At 44.5% G+C, this 22,127-nt stretch overlaps 1 protein-coding gene across 2 annotated transcripts in view; it reads left to right on the forward strand.

Moving 5' to 3' along the window:
- The first annotated feature begins 1,921 nt into the window (after nucleotides 1–1,921).
- Nucleotides 1,922–22,127, forward strand: part of DCAF7 (DDB1 and CUL4 associated factor 7) — a 30,697-nt gene continuing 10,491 nt past the window's right edge. For both annotated transcript variants that reach the window (XR_008201000.1, XM_052657236.1), the window contains exons 1-4: nucleotides 1,922–2,274; nucleotides 20,580–20,738; nucleotides 21,417–21,528; nucleotides 21,904–22,022. Coding sequence is in view for 1 of the 2 variants with exons in the window: in XM_052657236.1 (XP_052513196.1) it covers nucleotides 2,137–2,274; nucleotides 20,580–20,738; nucleotides 21,417–21,528; nucleotides 21,904–22,022 (528 nt within the window). In the remaining variant the exon portion in view is untranslated. The remainder of the gene's footprint in view (nucleotides 2,275–20,579; nucleotides 20,739–21,416; nucleotides 21,529–21,903; nucleotides 22,023–22,127) is intronic.

The following is a 22,127-nucleotide window of genomic DNA, read 5'->3' on the forward strand; positions in this document are numbered from 1 at the left end:
CCACAAAAGAAGTCAGTGTCATTCATTTTAAAAACAGGAGAATAAGCTCTTCTTTAACACTGTTCCTTTTTCTCTGCTCATGTGTGTGCTGTGCTTTGTCGCTTAGTCGTGTCTGACTTTGCGACCCCATGGATTGTAGCCCTCTAGGCTCCTCTGTCTGTGGGGATTCTCCAGGCAAGAATACTGGAGTGGGTTGCCATGCCCTCCTCCAAGGGATCTTCCCAACCCAGGGATCGAACCCAGGTCTCCCACATTGCAGGAAGACTCTTTACAGTCTAAGCCACCAGGGAAGCCCTTGCTTTGCTCATAATTTCACTCTATTCCATTCAAAGTTTACCCAACATGTAATTTACTACCATGCTTGAAAGTATATTGTTGATAACCTTATCATATGTGTTTGTGACACACACACACACACACACATATAATTTAAGGGTTACACTTATTAGTACTGGGTTTTTCAAAACAACATAAATACTTCTATTTAAATTTTTATAGAAACTAAAATTTTATTGACATACACCTCTTAAAAGAGGGAATTTTTCTCTCAATTAGTTCATGTGAGTGGATAAATATTATTTTTTTGTTACAGTAAAACATAAGCCCAGAGAAAGTTGTTCACATAAGGAAGCAGATGGTACTTTAAGGGAGTGGTTGTATATATAACAGTGACCCTCAGTTCTTTGAATTCTGAGTTGTGTTAACAATCACATCACTAAAAGCTATACTTAATGATGTGTTAAGTCACTTCAGTCGTCTCTGACTCTTTGCAACCCCATGGACTGTAGCCCGCTAGGCTCTGCCGTCGATGGGGTTTTCTAGGCAAGAATACTGGGCTGGGTTGCCATTTCCTCCTCCAGCAGATCTTCCCCACCCAGGGATCGAACCTGCGTCTCCTGCATTATACAGGCGGGTTTCTTTGTACCACTAGCGCCACTTAGGAAGGCCCATACTTAATGTTATCACCAACAATTCATTACAATCCTCCTTTAGTTGTTTTGAAAGCAAACCATTGGAAACTATTTAAATTATAAACATGTTACCTAGAATCGGACCTTTCTCCATTTCAAACTGAAGACACAGATACAGCATTTAGGGCTGGATTAGCAATTGCCTTGGTACCCTAGCGGGAAGGATGAAATGGGGAGGAATAAACAGTGAGAGCCACGCTGGTGTGGCTGCCGCCCTGCTGAGGGCCGACCCTAGAATTCCGAGCGTTTTTACGATGACAAGGAGAGCGCACGGAAGCCGGACTGTAGCTGGGCCTGGGCCCGAGTACACATCGGTGTGTCCATGTGAAAACGGTGTGTTCGCGGCCTGTCCTTGGGGCGCTGGGGAACAACATTACGGCTTAACTGGGACGCTGGCATGAGCGGGGAATTAAAGAGGTTCGCGTTCCGGCACAGGCCAGGCAGCCAGGCCACCAAACTCAGAGCCCTGAAATACAGCAGGTCCTCCGGTAAGGGAGGATTTTCATTTTTACTCGACAGCGTGGAGTAGCTTCTGGGACTAGCAGCTGCAGTGGGGAAATGAGAGCAGGTCACACAAGAAGTCTCACTCTCAGACACTTGGCCTAGAACTCGGAGCCCGACAGCCTCGCTTGCCAGCCGCTTGGCCACCCACGCCCCCATTCACCCGCACTGCGCCGTTATCTCTCTGACTGACACCTTTGTCAGCCAATGATCTTTGGGATTGTGTAAGCGCCTGCCCCACCTCCGGAGTTGGGCGGGGCAAGTGGCTGGAATGACAAACACTTAGGCCAATAGCAAGGAAGTTTCAAAAGCTTAGGGCAAAATAGCCAATGAGAGGAAGGAACCGTTCGAAAAGACGTGTCAGACAGCCAACGGCCAGCGGCGCTGCGGGGGTCGCGTGGCTTCCGTTCCGAGTGGGCGGGGCAGTGTCTCAAACGGAAGGTGGTTGTTGTCCGAGCCAAAGCTGGTTTGAAACTGGGGGTCGGGCCCGGCAGTCGTTGTCTGTTGCCACCGCCCCGCTTCCGGGCTAGGCCGTCCCTGCCCGCCCCCGCCCCGCCTCCCTTCGGACCCCTGGGTCCCAGGCCCGGCTCCCTGCCCGTTTTGCGCCCGGCTCGCAACAGCCCGCTCCCGTCCCGGTCCTCACTGCGGCCCCTTCGCCTCCACCATGTCACTGCACGGCAAACGGAAGGAGATCTACAAGTATGAAGCGCCCTGGACCGTCTACGCCATGAACTGGAGCGTGCGGCCCGACAAGCGCTTTCGCCTGGCGCTGGGCAGCTTCGTGGAGGAGTACAACAACAAGGTGGGCCGGGCAGGGGCTCGGAATCCGGCTGGCGGGGAGCGGGCCCCGGGAGCGCCCTTTCTGGGCCGGAGCCCAGACCCCAGGACCCTCCTGCGGACTTGCCTTAGCACCACGGAGCGGTTCCTCTGTGTCTGGTCCTGTGCAGAGAGTTTCGCTCTCTTCATCGCATTTAATCCTTGAAACATTCCTGGGTAGTCAGGAGTGTAGTTACCCCCATTTTACTGATGGGGAAACTGAGGCACCGTGTTGCAGCTTACCCGGGTCAGTTATTTCGTGACGGAAACAGGTCTCAAAGCCAAGTTTACACCCCAGAGCTCTGCCATTTATCACTAGTATCTGCTCCCCTGCTGCACTGCTTCAATTTAGGGGGCAGAAGAAGGATGAGGGAATGATGGCTGTGAAGAAAATGCGCTTACGATGGTCATTCCCTTCTGGCCACACTAGATTTCTGTTAGGTCTGGTTATTGCGCAGGCTTTCCCGCCCCCTACACCCACCCGCAGGTACTATTATTGATGGATTTGTCGGGATTGCCATCGCTGTTGGGACCTCGTGTTCCTCCTCTTCACCGCGATCTCCTTTTGGAAATCTTGACCAGTGATCCCACCGTTGTTTTCCAAATAGAGAAGGATGTTAACTTGGTGTATCTTTTCTTAGCATCTTTCTTGCTAATACAAACGTATAGCCTTGAGCAGTAAGCCTTTCTGGACATCCGGAATTTGAGAATCCTTCATAGAAGGCAGTAGGAGGAAACTTTAAGCTGGTAGTGCAGTATAAATTTGTTTTTGAAAGTTGTTGAATAAGTTAGTGGAAGAATTTTCTTTCCTTTGCTCTTTAAGTCTCTTCCATTTTGTATTAGAGTAAACGTGGTGATTGATCGTAATCAGAGCGACTGAGAGCCGTGCTTAGCTGTGTTTAAAGCCTGTACACCTGCTTGACACCATGAGCACTGTGACTTAGGAAGAATAGCCTATGTGGATGGTGACAGGCATGGTGCAGGGAAGAAAGGCAGGTGCTCTAGGGTTGGATGCCCTGTCTAGTCCACTGACTGGCGATGGGGCACTGCACAGGTCAGTTTTATTATTTCTCACCCACAGATTGTTGTAGGCAAGTTCTTTTTTAAACATAAAGGTCCTGTAAAAAACATTTGAACATTGTAACTTTGTTTACAGATTTTTCAGGAGCACATCTGTTTCTCTGGAGTTGTCTTAACCTTTCTGGAATCCCCTTTAAGAAATTGATGAAAGTGATGGACTCATTACCCAAACATCATATATACATAATTTACAAACAAATCCCAGGGAATATGCACTGATCCTGGGGCCCATCCATTGCCCACAGAAAGCAGAGAGTCCTGACAAGACTTAGCCTTAAAAGACATAGCTTTATTTCCTTTTCTCGGTTGCCTCTTTCTTCCTAATGGCCGGGTTGTGCATAGCAGAGTGGGGAATAGAATTCAAGGTACTGATGTGTGAAGTGAAATAGAACTGTTGTTTTAAGAATACATGTTGGGAAGAAAAAAAAAGTAAAACGTATCTTTCAAAGGGCTTGAGTCTTTCACACCGATTTTTTTTGCCTTGCAAGTTCTTGCAGGGTCATATTTTGAGGGGCGGGGGGGAGAAGTAGAAAAGAATATCTTTACTGCTTTGTCAAGGCAAAAGGGGCCACAGTGGGCTAATGCCCTCATAACTGTGTGTTCCAACCTGGAGGGAGCAGTGAGAAGTTTTATAGAAATGGTTCAAAGAGAGGGTGATCAGCTCGTGGGCATTCTTCCGATGGGTTGTGATTGGTGGGTGGTGAGGTAAGTGGGAGTCAGCACCATCAACCTTCTGGTTGCAGCTGCTCTGGGCTCTGCATGCTTGTGAGAGCATACAGTCAGCTTCCTCCACCTGGGGGGGGGGTTTCATTATTGAGCCCCAGGTTCTTGATGTCTTATCTCAGGAAGAGTTCGGTGAGAGACAAAGTAATAGGTAAGAAGTGGATTTATTAAAGAGAAACACACTCCACAGACAGAGTGTGGGCCATCTCAGAAGGTGAGAGTGGCCTCGCAATCTAGGAGCCCTGTTTCCAAGAGGGGAGAAACTGAGCTACACCGTTAGGCTGCTGGTGCAATCAGTGGAGTTATTGGTGTCAAACCTCTGTTGCAGGAACTCCACCCCAAAGTTTGTCCTTCCATTTAGTAACTGTATGGAGCTCCTTGTTTGTGCCAGGCACACAGGCAGTGCGGTTTTAGGGAGATGCAAACTGCTAATCCTAGGAGCAACAAGCAAGCGGTTACCTCTGTCTTAACTCACTTGCATGGTGTAGGCAATGCAGCATCTTGCCTTCTGTTTTTGTGTCCCCACCTATCTAGGTTAGAGTTCTTAACGTGTGTGTGTGTGTGAGAGAGAGAGAGATGGACACCTTTGGCACTTTGAAGCCAACAGACCTCTGTTCATAATTATGTTTTCAAATGAATAAAATACATAAGGTTACAAAGGAAACCATTGTATTGAGCTATAGTTATTAAAAACACTTTTTAAGAAGTGAAAGTGAAAGTCACTCAGTTGTGTCTGATTCTTTGCGACCCCATGGACTATACAGTCCAGGGAATTCTCCAGGCCAGAATACTGGTGTGGGTAGCCTTTCCCGTCTATATATTTTAAAATTAACTCATTAGATGACATCATCCATTAATTTTGAAGTAGTAGCATTTCAGGATGTTCGCTGTGGTGTGATATGAAAAAATGCAGTGATTTCTGTTAGTGACAAATCACAGATATCAATGCCGTGGTGAGTATGGAAGGAGATGGTAAATTTCGGCTAGAGGTTTGTGAAAATGTAAGTGTGATTTTTCCAACTCAAGTTCATGAACCTCAAGGTAAGAAGCCCTGTGCCTTGGGGCTGACGGGCAGTAAATCTAGCTGCCACACAGTGATTATCAGGCTCAGTTTTGGAAAAACTTGGCATGGAGGTGCCAGACTTGATGTTTTAGAGGAGCTTAAAAATGATTGGTTGAAATTCTCAGACCATTGATTCCTGTTTGCTGTCAATAGTGATTGCCGGTAGAAGACAAAATAAATTGACTCAGCAAATTAACATTGATAAAAAAGCCGAGAAGGGTCTTTTTTTCCTACTCTGAGACATTAAGAAAACATGATCATAATTAAAAAAATTTTTTGTGTTAATGTCATCATGCCTTCCTGTAGTAAAATTATTTGTAGTTTGATAGAATTAAATCTGTTAGTGTTTCAAGGACAGATTGACTTTTAGGTGTTCCATCTCCTGAATAAATTTGGGAATTGCGGCAGTGTAAAGAACTAAATTCTATCATCTACATCTGGATTAAAGAGGCCCATTATTGATGATAATGTTTTATGTTCTTTGTGTGTGTGTGTGTGTGTGTGTGTGTGTGTGTGGTCTCTGCTCGGGGATAGAGCAGCACTGGTGTTGGAACATGGTTTTCTAAAATTTAGCGTGTGTGTGACTTCTCTGAGGGACTTACACCTTCCTGGGCTTCACTCCTGAAGTTAAAAGACACCCAGGTGATTCAGACACAGGTGGTCCAGGTGGCGCTGCAAGACCATTTCCCTGGCGGTACCTTTCCATCTCCTGACCAGAGGCGGGAATCATTTTTTGTATCTGCATGTGCCTAAATATTGATTCTGCCCTTCCACCCCATGAAAAGCTCAATCACCGGATAGCCTCTTTGGGGGCACCTGAGGTGAGATCTCAGTCCTGCAGCTTCCCTGTTTTGCGTGGTGAAAGCCTGTGCCTCAGTTTCCTCATCTGTAAAATGAGGGTAGTGAAGAAGATGAAAGTTTTAAATGTGATGGGTTTAGAAACTCTGTCTGGCACATAGCGATCACATCACTACTGTACCTGTAACCGAAATATCATCTAGGAGAATTATTTGAGTGTTCGGTAAAGGTACGACAAAAGGTCATTGTGTTCATTCTTTGACTTTTAAAGACCTGGGGGGAAAATCCCTTGGTTCCTTTGAACCAAACCTACTTTGTGGTCTAGAAGCTTCTTGTTGTTGGACTTGGAGCACCATAATGTGCTAGTTGAAGCCCATTTTCTCTTGTTCTGCCTGGCTTAGACAAGTAACTGATAGAAGAACGCTGGCATTTTTCCTGAGTCTTGACAGTATCTGTGGTCTTTAGACAAGTGGCATTTCCCTTGTTTTGTGGAGAAAGATAACCAGCAGTTCCTGGGCTTCTGTGCCACTTAGTTGTATATTTCAGGGTGGATTTTAACTAGAACTGGCAGTGTGATTGGGATTTATTTTGCACTAATAGTTAACTAGCTGACCATTTGTGCTTTAAGATATAGCATCTAGAAAACATTTTTGAGATTCTGAGGAGAAACCGTAGGTATACCTCCTGCTTTTTGAAGACTTATCAGTAGTGAGTCTGAGTAAGACTGCCTTGTAATTCAAATTCACATGGGATGAATGCTTGCGTTGTCAGCCTGTGATGATTCCTATGAGATCTTTAATGCTGAGTTACTTTATCTATTTGACACATAATGATTTTGACCCTGGCATACAAGTTTTGATTTCTCAGTATTTCTGGCAGCCTTTCAGGATTCCCATTCATTTGTTCGTTAATTCAATAAGTATGTACTGCGTTTTAGGCACAGTGATGATACTTGATAACCTTCTGTATCCTTTTTAGCAGATGTGAAATCGGCAGCAATAAAGAGAAAGTGTTTGGTACACATAAGTGTTTTTGATAGCTACTTAGAATTTTGCAGTGCTCCATCTGTCTCTGGCAAGACTGCAAGCAGGAGAATTTAAAGTATCAAACTCTCTGGTTTTAATTTCCTCCTTTTTTTTTTCTAGACAGTGAGAGCACTAATTCCTCCATGAGACCACTAGATAAAGCTTCTGCTGCTTTATTGCTTTTTGCCCTGACCTGGCTCACACAGACTTCCTGGAGATGCTGTGATGTGAACAAGTGGTGAATCTGTGTTCTGTAGGTAGTCTGTAGTCTGTCCCGCCTGGGGCTGTGGGGCCAGAGCTCGTTGGTTAGACTCAGAGTCAGCAGCAGAAGAGGCACTGTGCCAGGGCAGACCCTCTCCATAGACATTGGTCGACAATCATCAGTCAGGAACGGGCTTAAAGGGAGGACACGGAAAAGATCAGGAAAAGCTGGTTTATTCCGTCAGAATTTTGCCTTTAGCTGGTTTTGGTTATACTGACAATTGTGGGGAAATGTGCCACTGACAAGAGGTGGTATTATTGATTTGGATCACTTTTTTTAAAACTACACACCCACACACGCATACTTGCGCGCGCACACGCACACACACACACGCACGCGTTCGCCTTTGTGTTCTAGCGCTAGCACTGTGTGTAATTAAAGAGGAATACAGTTTCCTCCATCAAGATAGACACAGCAACTCTTAATTTTTAAAAAATATAAGGTATGAGTAATGTGAGTAGTAATTTATGTTGTTATTCACGAAAGTAATTGAAAGTGAAGACGTGGTCATGCCTCCGAGGAATAAATACGTAATGTTTTATACCTGCTTCTTAGGAGATATCTGACATAGTAATCTCCACAGTTTAAGTAAAAATGATCTTGTTTCAGGGTTTTTTTTTTTTAACGGCATTTGTCTCACATGCTGGGGTAAAGTGTTGTGAAGCAAATAGTTAAGGGTAGTGGGTGTGGGAGATAGAAGTTCAGCAGAAGGACAGAGAATACTGGAGGAAAGAAAGGGCAGAGGGGTAATAACCTAAATGTTGACAAGATGATTAAAATTGTACTTTTTGGTTATGCTCCCACAATAAGGGAGTGTAGTGAAGATCAGATGGGCACAATACAGGAAGAGGCCAAGACAGGATTCAAGCTCGGAACAGCACAGTTCTCCAGAACAGGGTTTTGATGGGCAACATCAACACTCCTTGGTTTGGGGCAGTGGAAGAGGGTGCATGCCTGGCAGCAGGAGCTTCTCCAGTTCCCACCCCCACCCCAACAACCTTGGATAAGAGGAGAGCTTAGCTGTACAAGGAGACAGACATGCCATCGTCTCTAAAAGCACTGGATTAGGCAGGTTGGGAGAGACTGAATCGTGAGCAGCTTGACAGTTCGTCATCTCTGTTGCCTGGGAAGATGCAGAAACTTCATGAGTTTATGCTAACTTGGAACAGAGTCCTGGCCTCTTTCCCATAAGAACTTCCTTGAGATCATCTAGAAGGAACTTGCCTCATTCTAAAGGAATCAGCATAGTAGCACCAGCAAGATACTACAAGAAAGAGGAAACAACGGGAAACACGTGTAGGGTAAAGCCTCCATGCTAGAAAATGCTTTCACCTTAATTGAACATTAATGGCCAGCCCTCCCGCCATGAATTCAGAGAACTTGAAAGAACTCCAAGCAGAGGGAGGTACAGGAGATCAGGTAAAATGAGGCATGGTGACAGGAGGAAATGGAACCACCAGCAGACAGAGTCCAGGAAAACAGTGGAAGAGAAAGCGAACATTACCCCAGAACTAAAACCCACACTGGAAAGAGAAGAAAAGTGAATACAAACTCCTGGAAACAGCGAAGATTAGGGAAGACAGGTTGAGAAAATGAAGGGGAAACGAACAATTAGGAAGAATATAGTAGATACAGGAAATAAAGAATACCTAACCGGTATAATTGGTGTCTCTGAAGAAGACCAAAGAAATGAAACACAGAATCTCAAATATGTAGTTAGACTCTAGAAGAAAGGTATGAAGTAATGCCTTCAAACTGTGTATCTCAAGAAAAATGGACACAGGACACTTGGCACTGACAACTTTCTTAGGAAAATACCTACATTTTAAGGGTGAAGAAAGAATCTTTTAGACATCCAGGCAAACCGATCTCTTCCTCTGAGAGGGGAGAAGGAGAAATTAGGCTAGCCACAGTTGACGACGGAAGGCATGGAGCAGTTTGTGCGAACCTGCCGCTGTCATAGATTGTGCTAATGTAAACACATGAGCATGTACTGACGAGTATATAAGATTATATGGGAAAAGGAATATACTTTTTAAATAGATAATTTATAAAAATTGACCATGTATTAAGAAAAAAAAACAGTTTTTAAGTTAAGGGAAATCAGCTGATTGGTAAAAGATAATACATATCAAAACGTATGGGGTGGGATTTCCCTGGTGGTCCAGTGGTTAAGACTCCGGCCTCCTAATGCAGGGGGCCCAGGTGATCGGGGAACCAGATCCTACATGCCACAACTAAGACCCAGCACAGTCAAATAATAAATATTAAAAAAAAAAAAAAAACAAACCTCAAACTTATGGGATGTTGAGGAATCTCAAGCCCAGATATGCTAAGTAACTTCCCAAAGGAACATGGAAGGTAATCGCAGGGCCAGAACTGGAATAGTCTGTCTCCAGAGTTTTGACCATATACTGATGTCAAAAAAAGAAAAAAGATTGGGGGGAACAAAAAAGAATGTTTTGGAAACAGAGAGGGGAACACTTGCCTTACCAGATCAGAGTAAACATACTGCAATTGGTACAGTTATAGCCAGTAATACCACATAGAGTTGATGTAGTCATACAGAATGTTCAAAGCAAATTTAAGTATCTGTAGAAAAGTAGTTAGTGATAAAATTCACTGAGGAAAAAATCAATACCTTCTGTGGTGTAACTGGCTTCACAGGTGGCGCTAGTGGTAAAGAACCTGCCTGCCAGTGCAGGAGATGTAAGAGACTCGGGTTCCATCCCTGAGTCGGGAATATCCCCTGGAGGAGGGCATGGCAACCCACTCTGTTCTTTCCTGGAGAATCCCATGGTCGGAGGAGCCTGGCGGGCTACAGTCCATGGGGTCGCACAGAGTGGGACATGACAGAAGCAACTTAGCACACATGGCATAATTAGTTGTCTACCTGGCAGAACAATTTAGAGTCCTCTATTACATGTCATATTTGTTGTCAGTGTTCAGTCGTGTCTGACTCTCTGCAGCCCCATGGACTGCAGCACGCCGGGCTTCCCTTTGCTCAAACTCGTGTCCATTGAGTCAGTGATGCCATCCAGCCATCTTGTCATCTGTCGTTCCCTTCTCCTCCTGCCTTCAGTCTTTCCCAGCATCAGGGTCTTTTCTAATGAATTGGCTCTTCACATCAGGTGGCCAGAGTATTGGAGCTTCAATTTCAGCATCAGTCCTTCCAATGAATATTCAGGGTTGATTTCCTTTAGGATTAACTGGTTTGGTCTCCTTGCTCAAGGGACTCTCAAGAGTCTTGTACAACATCACAGGTCAACACCACGTGTCATACGTGAAAATCAATTCCAGACCAAGTATTTAAATGTAAAGAAAAGTCCCACAAACGTAGTAGAAGAAAACCGAGTAGGAAACTTGTTCTGGGGCAGTAGGGAGAAGAGAGGTAAGGCTTTAAGCCAGTCATTAAATCCAGGGTCAAGTGAGGCAAAGCTGGGCAGGCTCTAGTACCGTCGACCCTTGAACAGTGCAGGTTTGAGCTGCGCAGGTCCACATAAATGGACATATTTCGATGATAAGAACTACACAAGGCCCATGGTTGGTTGAATCCAAGGATGCATAGGACTCAGATACTAAAATATACACAGATTAACCACTCCCCACCTCGTGTTGTTCATGAGTCAGTTGTACATACAAATAAAACATTTTTTTGTGTGTGAAAAGATGTGGGAAAAAATCAAAAGACAGATGGTAGGCCGAGGAAAGATACTTTCAAAACCTGACAGCTGGTAGGAGCTAATTTACTTACTGTGATAGCAAAATGAACAAAGCATATAAATAGCCAGTACATAGTAGAGAAAATGCAAGTGATCATGAGACAGGAAAAGATACTCAACCTCAGGTAGTTAAGGGAAATGACCCTGTGATGTTTCTTCTCACTTTCAAATCTATAAAAATTAAGTTTCTTCTTCTAGTATTGCTGAAGTATAGGGAAGTGATCACCTTCGTGATCCTGGGCAAGATACTCAACATTTCTTTTACTCAGTATCTTAATGAAAGTAGAGAGGATAATAGTACCTACCTTACGGATATGTTGAGAGGATTAAATGAGGAATGTGAAGCCTTAAGTATATACTTGGACCATTATAAGCACTCTAATATTAAAAATGGCTCCTCAGAAGTAATAATAATAAACAAGAATGCTCAGCTTCAGTAGTAAAATGCCATTTTTCATCTATCAGAGTAGCAAAATGTTCAAGATTATTTTCAATGTTTTCAAAGATACAGGGAAATTGGCACTCATACACTGTTAAATGAAAATGTAAACACATTTATTATTTCGTAGTTTCTGTGGTATTAATATCTGAAATGGGTGCAGCAGTGACACTTCTAGCACCCTGTCCCAATAGCAGCATTTGCACATAGGGTACAAAGTATTGTTTATAATAGCAAAACAGTGGGATATAACCTCGGGAACTATGAACAGTTAAATTATGGTGTGCTCACCACCGTTGGCTGTGGAAGAATGAGGCAGAACTATTTGTACTGACAGGAGATCTCCCAATATGGTGTTAAGAGCACCTCGCAGAAGGTATTTTATGGTCCAAGCCTATCTGTGTGTTGCGGTTTTAACCCACCATATACACACATATACAGATGCAGAGAGAATCATTTGGAAAGTCGTTCATGTCAGACTGGGTTGCGAGTAAGTAGAGTTGAGGGTGAAGTTAATGGGAGACTTCACTGTGCCACTCTGTATTGTATGAACTGGACATTCTCTTCCATTAAGTTTTTAATGATAGGCCAAGGACAAATATTTGCAAAACATGACTGTTGGTAGGAGCTGACTGAATAACAGGGAGAGCTAATTGTTCTTCCTGTCAGTGCTTGGTTGCCAACGTGGAGCAGAGGAGCTGAAACAAGTTAGGCCGTGGATGAAACAGGAGTCTGAGCAAACACATGAAGTCTCTGGGAAGATCAGGAAACATTAAATCCCGGCCATTTCTTGACTTCTTCCCTGGCTTAGGGACAGCTGTGCAGAGGTTGTCAAACCTAGGTGAGTCAGATCACTGGGGAGGTTCTTAAGAATCTGGACTCACGGGCCCCAGTTGACACTTGTTGAATCACAATCTTGGGCTAGCGGTGGGGAGCCCAGGCCTTGTAAAGCACTCTTAAGTAAATCTGATCATCAGATTTGGAAAGCATTGCTATTGGCAGTACAAGCAGGAGTCAGACATAGGCCCTGTTCTTACAGCATTTACTAAGTGAAATAGTATAAGACAGTCATGTAAGGGCTTTCATGAGGCAGTGTGGGATGAGTCATCAAATAGATGGAATAGATGAGTACCAAGGGCTTTGCAGGTGGCTCAGTGGTAAAGAATCTGGCTGCCAGGCAGGAGATGCAGGATATGTGGGTCTATCCCTGGGTCAGGAAGATCCCCTGGAGGAGGAAATGGCAACCCACTCTAGCATTCTTGCCTGGGAAATCCCGTGGACAGAGGAGCCTGGCAGGCTGCAGCCCCTGGGGTCTCAGGGGAGTCGGACAGGACTGAGTGAGCACGCCTGAGAGGCCACTGTGTTAGGAAGACTGAAGATGGTTTATGAAGGAGGTGAGATGTGATAGTATTAAAAGCTCATACACTGAGGAGGGCACCATGTGAGCAGCTTACATGTGAAAGGTGTTACATACAACTCTGTGAGGTATGGGTAATGGGAATATCCTCACTTTACATGGAAATAGATTTGGCAAAGTTAAGTAACATGTCCAAGGTTCCACGGCCAGCAAGTGGTGAGTAAAGAGCCCTGGAAGCCTGATGGCCCTGCACTTTGTTAATACTGGGCAGACTTGGATTGACAGAAGGACATACGAGGCTTAGAGCATGAGGGCAGTGTAAGGAGAGGGATGGAAAGCACTGACTAGATCAGTGAGAGTGAAGATCAGGTAGGCTGGTCAAAGCCTTGAACACCTGGCTAAGTGGATCCTAAGTGGCACATGTTCCCAGGACCTGATATTTTGAGGTTTGCAGAGAAATCTCCAGTGGCCAGAAGAGGACCTTTTAGAAGTAGCAGCATTTTTCTTTTCTAATTTAGCCTTACAGTATTACCTGCATGGTTAGAGAGAGGTTTTTTTTCCTTTTGTGCCACAGTTAGAACAGTGCCTGGCACCTGACAGTCACTTGGTAAATATTTGAATACATACCTGAATGCAGTATCTGGCTCAGAATCTACATGAGAGGCTTACTCTTTATTCTGCCCAATGAGCCACAAAATTTAGCTTCTCCTCTAAAGCTAAATTTTAGAGCTCCCTCCCCCACCAAGCGTGATCCCAGTTTTCCCTGTCCCATCGTCCTTTATGTTTTGTTCTCTGCAACGGTTAGAATGTCAGCTTTTTAATTCTTTAAGAACTGTTGATTCTGCCAAATTCACTCTCGTGTCTCTCTCTGGTTATCCCTTGCCATTCTCACTGCCAGTCACCATAAGCCTTTAACTTGCCCACCTGTTCCCCTGTAGGTCTCCGGGCTGAGCTCCCCACCTCCAGCCTCTGGATCTGGTCAGTCCTGCCCAGCATTGCCAGGCCCCGTACTCATACCTCCATGGCCTGATAGTCCGGCGTTTCAGGCACTAGCACGAGGGAGAGCCACCCTTGCCCTCGGTTGGCTCTCAGGGCTCCCCAGCCCGCTCGGGGCACGCCTCCTAGCGTTCTCAGCGCGGCTGTCTCAGGTGGTTCCTCTTGCTGCCCACCGCCCCCCACCCCAGTGGGTCATTCAGTTAGTTCCTCTGTCCCATCTGCCAGTGATGTCTTCCGTTTCTCTGCCTCCTCAGAACCGCTCCACAGACCTGTGTAGTCTGCTCAGATCCCAGCTTCTCCTCACTTGGCTACTTTGAATTATTACTCTTTCCTCTAAACGTGTGTTTATGTCTGTGCTATGAATAAGCAAGTAATCGTATATTACCTGTGATACGTCACTTGTATTGTCCTAAGACAGCCTTGGCAGGGTTGTATTTTCCGGCAATGGGTTTTCTCCTCCTTTTACATCTTCATACATTACCTTCCCTGGCCCATTGTATGATTTTTGGAAGTCTGTAGGTGCTCTATAAAAATGAATATTTAGTGTTAGTTGTCATATAGATTTTATTTTTAAGTCAGACATGGATGGCTCGATCTATCAATATACATAGAAATATGCTTAGGAATCTACAAAACTACTAAAACTAATAACTAATCTGGCAGAGTTACAGGACCCAAGATTAATAGGCAAAAATCAGTTGTATTTTCATATAAGCAATAAGCAATTGGAAATTTAATTTTAAAAGCCATTCCATTTATAATAATATAAAAATGCTTAGGAATAAAGTTAATAAAAGAAATGGAAGACTTGTATATTGAATGCTTCAAAACTTTGGTAAGAGAAATTAAAGAAAACCTAAACAAGTGGAGAATAGGTTCTGTTTGTGAGTTAGAAGACCCAATACTGTTAAGACAGTAGTTTTTCAAAACTGATTATAGATTCAACACAATCCCAATCAGAATCTCGACTTTATATATATATGCACAGAATTTTACAAGCTACTTCTAAAATTTACACAGAAAAGCAAACATGTGGAATAGCCAATTTGAAAAAGAATTGCAAAATTGGAGAACTGACAATATCTGATTTCAGGGCTTCACTAGGAAGCTGGTGTGTAGCCAGGAAGCTGTGGTCCTGGTCAGTGGACAGGCATATACATCAATGGGACTGAATAGAGTCCAGAAATAGATGCTTAAATACATGTGCAGTGGATTCTCAACGAGGAGGCCAAGGTAATTCACAGGATAAAGGAAGAGGAAAACACAGGAGAAAATATTTATGAGCAGGAGTTGGGCAAAAATTTCTTAGCTCGGACACGAGCATGAACTGTAAAAGAAGAGAAATGATAAACTAATATCAAAATTTAACATTTCTATTCTTCAGTAAATACTGAAAGAAAATGATGGAACAACCATAGACTATGAGAACATATTTGCAAAATATAAAACCAAGGACTTGTATCCAGACCATACAAAGAACTCCCCAAGCTCAGTAAACAAAACAACCTAGTAAAAAATGAAGTGAAGGAAACATTCTATATGATACTGTACAGTGTGGATACATGTCATTTTATATTTGTCAAAACCTAGAAGTTGTACAACACAAAGAGTGACCTTTCTCTGCCCAGCTTTTCTGTGAATCTAAAATTACAAAGTTTTGGAGGGGACTTCCTGGTGGTGCAGTGGTTAAGACCCTGAGTTTCCAGTACAGATGGCACGAGTTTGATCCCTGGCCAGGGTAATAAGATCCTGCATGTGGCAGGGCGCCCCCCCCCCCCCCAAATGTGTTTTTTGAAAGGACAAAAAGAAAGAATAAATATGCATGGCAAACAAGTGGATGAAAAGATGCTCAGTATCATTAGTTATTCAGTTCAGTTCAATTCAGTTGCTCAGTCGTGTCTGACTCTTTGCGACCCCATGAACCGCAGCACGCCAGGCCTCCCTGTCCATCACCAACTCCCAGAGTCCACCAAAACCTGTGTCCATTGAGTCGGTGATGCCATCCAACCATCTCATCCTCTGTCGTCCCCTTCTCCTCCTGCCCTCAATCTTTCCCAGCTTCAGGGTCTTTTCAAATGAGTCAGCTCTTTGCATCAGGTGGACAAAATATTGGAGTTTCAGCTACATCAGTCCTTCCAATGAACACCCAGGACTGATCTCCTTTAGGATGAACTGGTTGGATCTCCTTGCAGTCCAAGGGACTCTCAAGAGTCTTCTCCAACACCATAGTTCAAAAGCATCAATTCTTCGGCACTCAGCTTTCTTTATAGTTCAACTCTCACATCCATATATGACCACTAGAAAAACCATAGCCTTGACTAGATGGACCTTTGTTGCCAAAGTAACATCTCTGCTTTTTAATAAGCTGTCTAGGTTGGTCATAACTTTCCTTCCAAGGAGTAAGTATCTTTTAATTTCATGGCTGCAATCACTATCTGCAGTGATTTGGAGCCCAGAAAAATAAAGTCAGCCACTGTGTCCACTGTTTACCCATCTATTTGCCATGAAGTGATGGGACCGGATGCCATGATCTTTGTTTTCTGAATCTTGAACTTTAAGCCAACTTTTTCATTCTCCTCTTCCACTTTCATCAAGAGTCTCTTTAGTTCTTCTTCACTTTCTGCCATAAGGGTGGGTGTCATCTGCATATCTGAGGTTATTGATATTTCTCCCAGCAATCTTGATTCCAGCTTGTGCTTCTTCCAGTCCAGCGTTTCTCATGATGTACTCTGCATATAAGTTAAATAAGCAGTGTGACAATATACAGCCTTGACGTACTCCTTTTCATATTTGGAACCAGTCTGTTGTTCCATGTCCAGTTCTAACTGTTGCTTTCTGAACTGCATATCGGTTTCTCAAGAGGCATTCAGGTGGTCTGGTATTCCCATATATTTCAGAATTTTCCACAGTTTCTTGTGATCCACACAGTCAAAAGCTTTGGCATAGTCAATAAAGCAGAAATAGATGTTTTTCTGGAACTCTCTTGCTTTTTTGATGATCCAGTGGATGTTGGTAATTTGATCTCTGGTTCCTCTGCCTTTTCTAAAACCAGCTTGAACATTTGGAAGTTCACGGTTCATGTATTGCTGAAGCCTGGCTTGGAGAATTTTAAGCATTCCTTTACTAGTGTGTGAGATGAGTGCAATTGTGTGGTAGTTTGAGCATTCTTTGGCATTGCCTTTCTTTGGGATTGGAATGAAAACTGACCTTTTCCAGTCCTGTGGCCACTGCTGAGTTTTCCAAATTTGCTGGCATATAGAGTGCAGCACTTTCATAGCATCGTCTTTCAGGATTTGAAAGAGCTCAACTGGAATTCCATCACCTCCACTAGCTTTGTTCATAGTGATGCTTCCTAAGGCCCACTTGACTTCACATTCCAGAATGTCTGGTTCTAGGTGAGTGATCACATCGTTGTGATTATCTGGGTCGTGAAGATCTTTTTTGTACAGTTCTTCTGTGTATTCTTGCCACCTCTTCTTAATATCTTCTGCTTCTGTTAGGTCCCTATCATTTCTGTCCTTTATTGAGCCCATCTTTGCATGAAATGTTCCCTTGGTATCTCTAATTTTCTTGAAGAGATCTCTAGTCTTTCCCATTCTATTGTTTTCCTCTATTTCTTTGCATTGATCACTGAGGAAGGCTTTCTTATCTCTCCTTGCTATTCTTTGAAACTCTGCATTCAAATCTTTCCTTTTCTCCTTTGCTTTTCACTTCCCTTCTTTTCACAGCTATTTGTAAGGCCTCCTCAGACAGCAGTTTTGCTTTTTTGCATTTCTTTTTCTTGGGGATGGTCTTGATTCCTGTCTCCTGTACAATGTCAGGAACCTCCATCTATAGTTCATCAGGCACTCTATCAGATCTAGTCCCTTAAATCTATTTCTCACTTCCACTGTATAATCATAAGGGATTTGATTTAGGTCATACCTGAAAGGTCTAGTGGTTTTCTCCACTTTCTTCAATTTCAGTCTGAATTTGTCAATAAAGATTTCATGATCTGAGCCACAGTCAGTGCCCGGTCTTGTTTTTGTTGACTGTATAGAGCTTCTCCATCTTTGGCTGCAAAAAATATAATCAGTCTGATTTCGGTGTCGACTATCTGGTGATGTCCATCTGTAGAGTCTTCTTTTGTGTTGTTGGAAGAGGGTGTTTGCTATGACCAGTGCATTCTATTGGCAGAAGTCTATTAGCCTTTGGCCTGCTTCATTCTATACTGCAAGGCCAAATTTGCCTATTACTCCAAGTGTTTTTTGACTTCCTACTTTTGCTTTCCAGTCCCCTATAATGAAAAGGACATCTTTTTTGGGTGTTAGTTCTAGAAGGTCTTGTAGGTCTTCATAGAACTGTTCAACTTCAGCTTCTTCAGCATTACTAGTCGGGGCATAGACTTGGATTACCGTGATATTTGAATGGTTTGCCTTGGAAATGAACATAGATCATTCTGTCGTTTTTGAGATTGCATCCAAGTACTGCATTTTGGACTCTTTTGTTGACTATGATGTCTACTCCACTTCTTCTAAGGGATTCCTTCCCACAGTAGTAGATATTTGGTAATCTGAGTTAAATTCATCCATTCCAGTCCATCCAGACATCCTAGAATGTCAGTGTTCACTCTTGTCATCTCCTGTTCGACCACTTCCAGTTTGCCTTGATTCATGGACCTAACATTCCAGGTTCCTATGCAAGATTGCTCTTTACAGCATCGAACCTTGCTTCTATCACCAGTCCCATTCCCAACTGGGTGTTGTTTTTGCTTTGGCTCCATCCCTTCATTCTTTCTGGAGTTATTTCTCCACTGATCTTCAGTAGCATATTGGGCACCTACCGACCTGGGGAGTTCATCTTTCAGTACCCTATCTTTTTGCCTTTTCATACTGTTCATGGGGTTCTCAAGGCAAGAATACTGAAGTGGTTTGCCATTCCCTTCTCCAGTGGACCACATTCTGTCGGACCTCTCCACCATGACCGATCCGTCTTGGGTGGCCCCATATGGCATGGCTTAGTTTCACTGAGTTAGACAAGGCTGTGGTCCACGTGATCAGATTGGCTAGTTGTCTGTGATTGTAGTTTCAGTCTGCCTTCTGATCCCCTCTCTCAGTGCCTACCATCTTACTTGGTTTTCATCTACCTTGGACGGGGTTTCACTTACCTTGGACTTGGGGTCTCTCTTCACGGCTGCTCCAGTAAAGCGCAGCCGCTGCTCCTTACCTCAGACGCAGGGTAGCTCCTCTCGGCCACTGCCCCTGACCTCCGGCCCAGGGTAGCTCCTCTCGGCTAGTTATTAGAGCAATGCAAATTAAAATACTACTTCATGCCTATTAGAATGACTTAAAAAGCTGGCAATACCAAGTGCTGACAAATATATGTGAAACTCATACACTGTTAGTGAGAATGCAAAATGACACTGCCACTTTAGACACTGGCTGTTTATTATTTTTCCAAAATAGAGTTAAACATATGCTCACAATATGACCCCAGAATTTCACCCTTAGTTGTTTAACCAAGAAAAAGGAAGGCTTGTCAATTAAAACAAAAACAGGGCCATCGCTGGCAGTCCAGGGGTTAAGACTCTGTGCCTCAATACAGGGTGCACAGGTTCAATCCCTGGTTGGGGAACAGAAATCCCGCGTGCCATATCGTGGGGCCAAAAAAAAAAAAAGCATTAAAAAAATTTTTTTTACACATAAATGTTCAAAGCAGCAGTATTTCTAATGGCTTTAAACTGGAAGTAACCCAAGAGTTCATCATCTGGTAAATGGATAAATGTGGATAAACAAAATCCATATACTGCAGTATTAGTCAGTGATAAAAACATGGCAGAATCTCAAGAGCACCCTGCAGAAGGTGGCCAGTCCCCAAAGACTCAGCTCCACGAATCCATCTGTGTGATGTTACAGGCGGACCCATAGCCAGTGAGGCTCAGTGGGTGTGGACTGACTGCAGAGGACCCCAGGAAAACCTGTGGGGAGGATGGAAATAGTCTATGTTTTCCTGTGTGTTTTTTTTTTGCCCTGCTGCATGCCTTGTGAGAACCTAGTTATCTAGTCAAGGATCGAACCCAGGCCCCCAGCAGTGAGAGCTCAGAGTGCCAACCGCTAAACTGCCAGGAAATTCCCAAAATAGTTTATATCTTAATTGTTGTGGGAGGTTATACAGCTCTATACATTTGCAAATGTATACATTCCAACTCATGGAAGTATACAGCTAAAGTGAGTAAATTTTATTGTATGCAATTGAACCTAAATAATATCGTTTAAAAAAAAAAAAAGATAGGAAGATACTGGTATCTTGAGACAAAAGATCTTGGATCTTGTTCTGGGACCAGGAATCAAACCTGCATCCCTGCATTGCCAGGTGGATTCTTAACCACTGGACAATGACCAGGGAAGTCCCACGATTGCCTTATTTTAGGTGAGACATTACTTTGTTGGATGGCACTAAATGCCCATGGCACTTCTAGTCAAGGAGTCACTAAAACCACGGCTGCATGTCGTCAAGGGCCTTGGGCTGCAGGAGAAAAGTGTAAGCAGCTGGGCAGATAATGGCAGCTCTGTGGTTGAATCAAGAGTGCAGAGAGTTGGATTCAGGAAGCCTGTCTTCAAATTTGGTCTCTGCCCCTTACTAGCTCTGCGGTCTTCACTGTGACTTGGTCCCTCTGAGGCTGGGTTTCCTTGTCTGAGCAGTGGGTTGGCTGGACTAGATGCCCCCTACCCAGTTGTTCTTGACTCTGCAGTGAAGGGTGGTACAGTGTTAGGACTGCTGACGGGCTCTGGAGTACTTGATAACTGAGAAACCAAAGTTTACGTGGCTCCATTTTGTGGTGTTATAGGTTCAGCTCGTGGGTTTAGACGAAGAGAGTTCAGAGTTTATCTGCCGGAACACCTTCGACCACCCGTACCCCACCACCAAGCTCATGTGGATCCCTGACACGAAAGGCGTGTATCCAGACCTGCTGGCGACGAGCGGCGACTATCTCCGCGTGTGGAGGGTGAGCGGGCGCTCGACTGGCCACTGGTGGCAGCTGTGGACTCACAGAGTGCAGGCTGGGGCTGGCGGCCAGGCCACTGCAGCCAGGAGAAGCAGGTGGCAGCGGGTGTGGACGGAGCTTGTTGGGCTCAGCAGACGTCCTGCTCAGTCTGGCCCAGATTTCCTTGAAGTCCGGCTGCAGTCAGCCCTGGAAACTCAGGGCTAGGTGAACGTGATTTAAAGTCGAGAGCCTTCTGTGGGGTGGGGACACCAGTGGCCTCTCATTCTGCTCACAGCCAGGCTATTTTTGAGTACATTGAACGAAATCCCAGGCCACTGCTTCTGTTGTAGCGTGGGAGTGGCCGGTGGGCCTCGCCTCCCCTCAGCTGAGCCGTCCCCGCAGCTCTCCTATAACTGGAGGTGTAGCACCTGGCCAGGCGGGTACAGACACTGATTTGGGCAGGATGAAAAGACCTCTTGCCTTAGAAGGATTTGGGGGTAGAAATTTGGAAAACAGCTGGGCGGAGGAGAAAGCTTGGAAAGAAGTAGCATTCAAGTCATTCCTCTGGGCTGTAGTATTCTTCATGATAAAACTGTCTCCACACGTCTTACATTTACTAAGGTATCATCTGAAAGAGGCTTGGAAGATTTTTTGTGAAGCTAAGACTGGCTGAGTTTGTAAAAATTATTGTTCCTTCAGGTTGGCGAAACAGAGACCAGGTTGGAATGTTTGCTGAACAATAACAAGAACTCGGATTTCTGTGCTCCTCTGACTTCCTTTGACTGGAATGAGGTGGATCCTTATCTTTTAGGTAAGGAGCCAGGGAGGGGGTATCCTGGTATAAAGAAGCAGAGATACGTGTTCTGAGCTGTCTCACTGGGCCTTGAGGTATGTGCAGCCTCCTAAAACAGGGCTGAGTGGGAAAGAGGCCAGATAAGGAATGTGGTTATTAATTCCTCCTGTGGAGTCGAGCTTCCCACATGTGCAAGTCTCATCTCTCCAGGCAGAGGCTAAGGCCCTGGGTGAGGATTGAGTACATGATGCTTGGGTTCTCCTGGTTGCCTCCCTGTACTCAAGAAGTGCTTGCTACATGTCTCCTGGGCTCAACACATGAACAAGCACAAGGAGAGGGGCTGGCGTGGGACCTCAACCCTGGCAGCCGCTGACCCACACTGGTTGTTTGCAGGCACCTCTAGCATCGACACTACGTGTACCATCTGGGGGCTGGAGACCGGGCAGGTGTTGGGGCGAGTGAATCTCGTGTCTGGCCACGTGAAGACCCAGCTCATCGCCCATGACAAAGAGGTACTGATGCTGCCCTGCAGGTGCTTTCTCTGCCTTAGTGTGAGGTCAGACCGTTGTCTTCCTTTTTTTCAAGTGACTTGGAAGATCATTATATAATGCTGATGT

The sequence above is a fragment of the Budorcas taxicolor genome, chromosome 19, assembly GCF_023091745.1.
Source record: "Budorcas taxicolor isolate Tak-1 chromosome 19, Takin1.1, whole genome shotgun sequence".
In the NCBI taxonomy this organism is placed as follows: domain Eukaryota; kingdom Metazoa; phylum Chordata; class Mammalia; order Artiodactyla; family Bovidae; genus Budorcas; species Budorcas taxicolor.